This window comes from Dioscorea cayenensis, chromosome 8 (assembly GCF_009730915.1).
Source record: "Dioscorea cayenensis subsp. rotundata cultivar TDr96_F1 chromosome 8, TDr96_F1_v2_PseudoChromosome.rev07_lg8_w22 25.fasta, whole genome shotgun sequence".
Lineage (NCBI taxonomy): Eukaryota > Viridiplantae > Streptophyta > Magnoliopsida > Dioscoreales > Dioscoreaceae > Dioscorea > Dioscorea cayenensis.
This window is the reverse complement of record NC_052478.1, coordinates 3,933,636-3,941,268: the sequence shown is the minus strand read 5'-3', so window position 1 is coordinate 3,941,268 and position 7,633 is coordinate 3,933,636. Positions and strand designations below refer to the sequence as shown.

The following is a 7,633-nucleotide window of genomic DNA, read 5'->3' as shown; positions in this document are numbered from 1 at the left end:
AAAGATGTTCAGAGTCAGTGGAATACTTATCAAACCACATTATTAATCTCAATGTATGCATCATCATTTTCATCCTCTGAATCAATTTAATCTTCTAAAGCAAAGTTTCAAAGGTAGCCATAGATTCCTAGACACTTACCTCCATATATTTTCGCTCATTTCAAACAGCTTACTAAGTTATCTTACAGCCATTGAGCATTCATTAACCCTGCAAACAAACATTGAGCCACACAACGCTTTCCTCAATCAATCACAAAATGAAATCTATAACACAAACACACGCTAAATCCAACCTTAATAAAACCAAATAGGTTACTTCCTCCCAATTTAATATATTTTAGCTTCCTGCAGACCACAAGGAGCAAATCTAAATGCAAATTCAAACTTTTAAACATGATGGACAAAGACCATAACTAAACCCATAACAATAGTCCAAAGCCCCCAAATTATATATATACATATATATCAGAATAATTAGAAAATCAACACAAGCACATAGCAAGTGACCATCAAAAGTGACAGAAATTCATATGAACACAAACATCTGCCTATTAATTATTGAAATCTGAACATTAATGCCACAAAGTGATACTTGGAAGAAAAATAGTATTAAAAAAAGACAGCAATAGAATGATACAAGGCAGAAAAACACTCAAGGAGAAGAGAAAGACCATAAAACTTATATATATATATATATATATATATATTTGTAAACTAAGTGTATGTCTGGCTTCCCTGTTTTTGTTATATATTTCACAATCTAGATTTTAAACTTTAATTAGGTTTCTTGTTTTTTATATTTATCCTCTTTTTGCCGAGGTGGTAATACATTTTTAAATTGAGGAATGTCTTTTATCTACAATGAATATTAAACAGTATGTTTCTTAAACAGAAGATACAAAAAACAAGAAACACAAAATTGAGGATTCCTCTTTCTACTCTAAAGGATTTAAGCCGAAAAACAAATTAGACTACACTAACCAACACAAAGTTAATAAATCCAAGTTACACAATGTGATAAATAATTTATAACTATCAGAATTTCAACCAGTAATCTGAGTAGGCAAGACAAAATCATCCACAATGATAAGCAGATTAGCAACTGCATAAGCTGAACATGGATGATGAAGCCATGAAACAAATGAAATTCATAACCTCTTTGCATTAGTTCAAACAAACATGAAAAGATTATCCATTTGAACCCAAATAAGCATAATAAATAAGTCTGATACTCCAAACACCCAGCTCAAGAACCTAATAACTCGAACAAAAGCAAATACAAAACCATCATAACACAAAAATTAATCAATAAGTCCTGCAAGTATAGATATATCATTCTTGAAAGTATTGATTTTTGAACATCATAATCAAAAGAATTTACAAAGGTATCTATTTTTTCAAACCAAGATAATAACAAAACTTAGCAATTATAATTAAAACTCCAGAGAATCATAGATTAAGGACATATAGAACAGCAAAATCTCCTATGCAAATCACTAGTGTTTCTATCCTTCACTCATTCTTTTTCTCGCATCACATGGAGAACAAAAAGAAAAGGAAAGAAAAGAAATTTCAAGAGATCTTACGACAGAAGCGAGCGATCAAACCCTAGCCTCGGGACTTGAGCTCTGCAAGGCGGCGCGAGAGATCGTCGTCATCAACCTTCTCCTTCTCCTTGGCCGGTATAGCATGTGCAGCAGCCTGTGGCAGCCCAACGGAGACCTCAAGCCCATAGTCATCAGCGACCTGTTGCATGAGGCTGTTGACCTCCCCCTCAGGCGTCGACAAACTCGTGGATCCGGCCATGGCTCCCTCCATGAACTCGGCCTGAACCTCCATGTTGACAAACTGGCGCTCGAACTGGTCCATAGTCTCAGACATCTTCTGAAGATTACCGGTGGCGAGGGAAGCATCAAGAGCCTTGACAATAGATCCCATGGACTTTCCAACTGTCTGCATCTTGGCCTGAGTGTCAAGGCGGGCGACGACGGCATCAAGACGGGAGGAAAGTCGGAGGTAGTTCATCTGCTCGCTGCGCTTGCGGATGGAGTTCTCAGCGTAGATGCGGGCGCCATCCATGTTGCCCTTCTCGATGGCCTTCTTGACCTTGAGCTTCTCGGCCTTCTCCTCCTTCTCGCACTTGCGCGCTTGGCGCTGAAGGCTCTTGGACGTGAACTTGAGTTCCATGATCTGATTCATCAGCTTCTCCGTGTTCCCCATCGGAGATCGGTGGTGGGATAGCAATGGGGATTAGGGTTAGGGTTCCGGCGAACGACGCGGGTGAAAATCGAAGGGAGAGAGATTGGGGATATATGTATATATATATATATTAATATAAACGAAGGATCGCAAAGGAAAGCCGAGAGAAAGACGATGATTTTTATTTCGTATGGACCATGGAACCGAACGCGTGTTTACACGTGTGACGCGGTTAAATATAATAATAATAATAATTCAAAATTCAAAATTGTATTTTTTTTTAATTATTAGAAAGCTTTTATAAAAAGAAATTTAAGTGGAATTAAATTATATATATATATATATATATATATATGTTGTGCTAATAATATATAAATAAATAAATCAAGAGCATATTTTGTAAGGTTTGTAAAATTCCTTTTTCTTCATTTTGACTTTGACTGAGCTTTTCGTTTGGGGAGCCCACAACTTTTCTTAATCCCTTGATTAGCGGATCTGGTCGGGGTTACTGTTTGCTCAATTATTGAGTTGTTAAGCTGGCAGTGAGTGTGTGTGTGCTTCTTGAATAAACTCCTTCTTCTTCATCTTGTTCAGCAGCCAAACCTTGGTTTTCTTGGCTAAGGAGTTTATTTGTGAAGAGGGATTGGTTGCATCACCTGAACTCTTAGGCGCTAGGAGAATCGGAGTTTTACCGGACTTATTTCTTCTCCAAGATTCAAGGTTTTCATCCTTATTATGGTTCTCTTTGGCTGGTTATTATTGGTTATGTTATAGCTTGTAACTGAATCTTATTTTTTTTTGCATGTGTGATTGTGCTGCATGTAGTATCTTGGTTGCTTGAATCTTATGATGGTTAAAGCTTTAATTGGGTTTTTAGTTGATGTTACATGTATATACATATTTATGAAAGCATGCATACATTTCTAGATTTTTAAATCATGTTGTATTGGAATTATAAGCCTGTAAGCATGAGATTTTTAGAAGTGTGCTAAGAGCTTAATAATTTTTAAGATCTCGATTTTCTAAAAATTTTCCACACTTTTAATTGCTTTATCATGTTCTTATTTTTTTATATCATCATGACTTCGGATTTAGTCTTTTACATACAACTGTGTGAAAGCATAAAGTTTTGGTTTAGTGGATAATGAATTTCTTTTAGAATGCATTATCTGTATATTTTTCTTGCTATTAATTTATTTGAAACCAAAGAATTTCTTTTTAGTTTAGTTATGATATTTTATATGCATCATGTAAACTTGGACCTGTAAACCAACATTCATGCTCTAAATTATTTTTAGAGATACGTCATGTTAATAAACTTGAAAGTGTGAGTGTGCAGCCCATGTTATAAGTTAATTGTTATTTATTAACATTTTGTTATATAAGCATGGTATTGTCTTTAATAATTCATGTTATTGTTATTTTTCATGTGAATACTTTTTATACTCATGGTTGTTCTGATCATGGCTTGAAATATGGTTATTATTTATCCCTTGGTGATTAGAAGATTGTTGTTTAATTCCTATTATGTAAAGTTTGGGCAATAGTTAAGTTAGGGCCCACGAGAATTATTCTCGAGTGTAGTTTATTTTGTTGGGTTAGATTATTGTAGCGAGTCTTAGCTCGCGGGACTTGATGAACCTAACTTGGTAGCTTCGGAGCCGTGAGGCTCTCGCGACCGTATAATTCCAGATTTCGGCAATAATTATTATTTAATTATTGCATTGTTTTGATAATTTTATTTATTTGCGTGGTATTTATGTTTATTTATTTATTTTTCTTATTTGCACTATTTATTCAAAGAATTCCTCCGCTCGTATTCCGTATTTTACGCGGGTTTTTAGTACATCTCCATTTCAGCTCGCCTAGCGAGGAGGAGTAAGTCCCAGCCATGTGCACATGTTTTCTCGTAGTAGCGCTACCCCCGATCGCGGGATCAAGATCCAGGCTACGGTCATGATATTCGCTCGCTCGCTCGCTCCGACTTCATAGTCGAAGATCCAGCCTGCGGCTCGTTGATTTCGCTATTAGCCATGGAGATGTATTTACGCAGTATTTTTCGTGTTTTTTGGATTATTCCAAAGATTACTCGCTGATTTTCGTGATTCGTATGAAGCATGAACTATTATTCGCAATATCCGCTATACATGTTGTTTATCCGCGATCCCATCGGGCCCCTTGTGGCTCATGCACTCTACGATTCTGCTTTCGCAGAGAAGATCAAGTTTAGGTCAGTGTCGAGAGATCGTATTATCGCGTGTCGAGTATCCCAGTATTACCCGCTGTGAGTGTAAGACTAGTATTCGATTGTATTTGTAATTCTGCGAACTGCTGGGTTGTATTTGTATTCGTGAGGGCTTCTAAAAGTCCGTACTTAGTAGTATTTTAAATTTCCAGATCCTATTTGTGCTTTTCATGTCCTATTCATATCCGCTTTGTAGGGGTCGACTCGACCGGTGCTTTTTAGCCGAGCCTGCACCCAGCTGGGGCCTGGGTTCCATTGGATGCGGCCGATCGCGTCTGCTGGCCCGTGGCAGGTAATGGGGCGTGACATATTTGATCAGGGAATATATTCTTTAAACTTTCAAGCATGCTTGATAAGTAATGAGTAATGACCATCTATGCAAATTATTTTTTGGAGTGTCGCTAAATTTTATTTTTCTCTCAGCCAATTCTATGGAGCTTTTACTTTTTATGTATTTTTATTTATTTATTTATTTATTTATTTATTTTTGTGGTCTTGTGATTTATCTTAATTTTTTTATAAAAATTATAATTTATTCAATTTTTAAAAATAATGTCTATTTATTCTTATCAAGTTGAGTTTGGTCCAACATGTCTCTATCCTAATTCAATTTAAATAATTTCAAATTCAATTATCAAGCTTGAGTAAGTTGAAATATTGGATATTTCAAGCTAAGCAACTCTGCTAAGCAACATGATCAATTTGCAGCTTATTTTATATCATAATAATAATCATCAATCATAAATCAGAGAGTCATGTCTGTGCCAGAATTAACCAGCTTAAATACTTTTAAATTGGAAGAGTAATTTTCCATTAACAGCAGTCAAAGCACCCATTAATTTACTATTGAGTTAGATAAAAAGTATTACTTTTCCTATTAACGGGATTCATTGCAATCAATATAAAAAAGACGTTTTTTTTAAAAGAATAATTTTAGATTGAATTAAGTGGCTTTTTTTTAATATTACTTTTTTTTAATTAATTACTAGAATAAGCATTTTTAGAATTATTTACCAAACTAGGCATTTTTATTTTTTTAATATTAAATTTAAATTTTTTTTAATAGATGTGGGTTCCACTTGTTTTTTAATATTTAATTTTTTTTAAATCGGCAGGTCCCACTAGTTTTTTAATATTAAAATTTATATTTTTAAAACTGGGATGAGTCATACTTAGCTTTTTAATTAAAACGATTTCTGACTAGATCACTTTGATCATTTCATAAAATTTTTACAACTAGCTTTTATTCTCACTCTACTTTCGGCATAAGATACATTCATCTACGTCTAGCGAGACATCGTAGATAATGGTTATAGAACTATGACAATTTTTAATATATATCATAAAGAGTTTCAACCAATGTCAAACGAGAGATCTGAAACCCCTATAATGGTCCCACGTCTGCGTCTACGATCTTACAATCGCGAAGACCACTTTTAGGCGCTCAAAAATCCACCGAGTCGTGAATAAGATGGACATAAGGAAGGGCGGTCAGCCAAAGCGTTGTGGTCTATGTCGTAATGAGGTCATAGTCGTCGAAATTATCCGAATGCAGCTGGTCCAAGTCATATGTCGTAATATAATTTAAATATTGTATTTGTTGAATAATTTTATAATATATGTAATTATTTTCGTTCATTAATAATATCGAGTGAGTTTATTTTAGTGAACGTAGAAGTGAGAATAAAACTAGTTGTAAAAAATTTTATGAAATGATAAGGGATTTAGTGTAAAATTGTTTTTAATTAAAAAAAAACTAGTAGGACCCATCCCAGTTTTAAAAATATAAATTTTAATATTAAAAAACTAGTGGGACTTGCCGATTTAAAAATAAAATAAAATTTTAATATTAAAAAACCAGTGGAACCCACAACTATTAAAAAAATTTAAAATTTAATATTAAAAAAAATAAAAATGCCTAGTTTGGTAAATAATTCTAAAAATGGCTATTCTAGTAATTAATTAAAAAAAGCAATATTTATATATTAAAAAAAAGCCGAATTAAGTCTTCTCAACATTTAATACATGTAACATATTAGTAGAGGGTTCAAACCACTCCTTACTTATATTACATAAGAATCTATCTTTGGCTAATTGGTGCACTGCTTTATTTGTTGTTCTTCAAATGAAACTTAGCTTGGTATTTGTAAATGATTGAAGAAGCATAGAGCAATCTTGCTCTAAAATAACTTTCAGTGAACTTTGAGATGCCCTTGTGGACTAATGTCCAATACTAACTCATGTGAATTTGTTTCAATATCAATATTGTCCTATCCATTTCTTTGCAACTGCTGAATAGTTTCCCTGAGGGCTAAGGTTTCAGCTAACGTTAAGTATGTTGTAAATGGAATGGGACCTTGTGTCGCAACTCTAAAAAATCCATTACTGTCTCGTAGCATAGCATCAAAGAAAGCTAACTGTTAAGAGTTATTAATTGTTGCATCTACATTACATTTTCATATGGCTAGGTGGTGTTTTACACCATAATTGTTGTATGTTACTTGAAGGTGTTGCTGAATCTGAATTTTGTAGAACTTGGTATTGCACAAGGAACTCCTTACTCCTTAGCATGGTGAGTTATATTAACTGGAGTTGAGCGCATGCTTCTCGAGAGAGAATTGTTGCGGTTATTCCATGGACTCCAGCAAAGCATTGCCACTTGTTCTCTTTGCATGTGTGATGAGTGAGATATTAGCTGACTTCACCATTCCAATGTGTCCGTGGCTTCTTGTAGATATCTAGCAAGGTTCACTGCATGCCAAGTTTTTGTGGAGAAATTGCACCCAATCAAGATATATAGTGTTGTCTCTTCATTCATATTGCACACTGGGCAATGAATTTCATTGATGATATGACGATGAAATAGCTTGGATCTAGTAGGTAGTATGTTCCGAAGAGCCTTTTAAAGAATGTTTTGATAGCATCTCTTGCATTTTTAATCAAAAGTAGTATTTTGGTGGATATATATATATATATATAACAAAGGGCGTGTAACCCATAGGTATTTAGCCCCATCATGAAAATCAAACAGTTCATAACCCAAATTTTTCATCTTCAGGACATGTGGGCTAGATTATCAATTCTCAGCCCGTACACAAATACATTAACTTTTCCACATTTTGTAATTTAAAAAAAAAAAAACAAATAAACAAACAGCTTGCACATTCCCACTTGTTACTAGAAAACAAA

General features: G+C 34.2%; 1 protein-coding gene across 1 annotated transcript; it reads right to left on the bottom strand.

Annotated features, from left to right (window-relative positions):
• Positions 1-1,330: 1,330 nt before the first annotated feature.
• LOC120266471 (ESCRT-related protein CHMP1B-like) lies at positions 1,331-2,332 on the bottom strand. The gene has a single exon (XM_039274103.1). The coding sequence runs from the start codon at positions 2,218-2,220 to the stop codon at positions 1,609-1,611; it is 612 nt and encodes a 203-aa protein (XP_039130037.1). The 5' UTR covers positions 2,221-2,332; the 3' UTR covers positions 1,331-1,608.
• Positions 2,333-7,633: the final 5,301 nt, after the last annotated feature.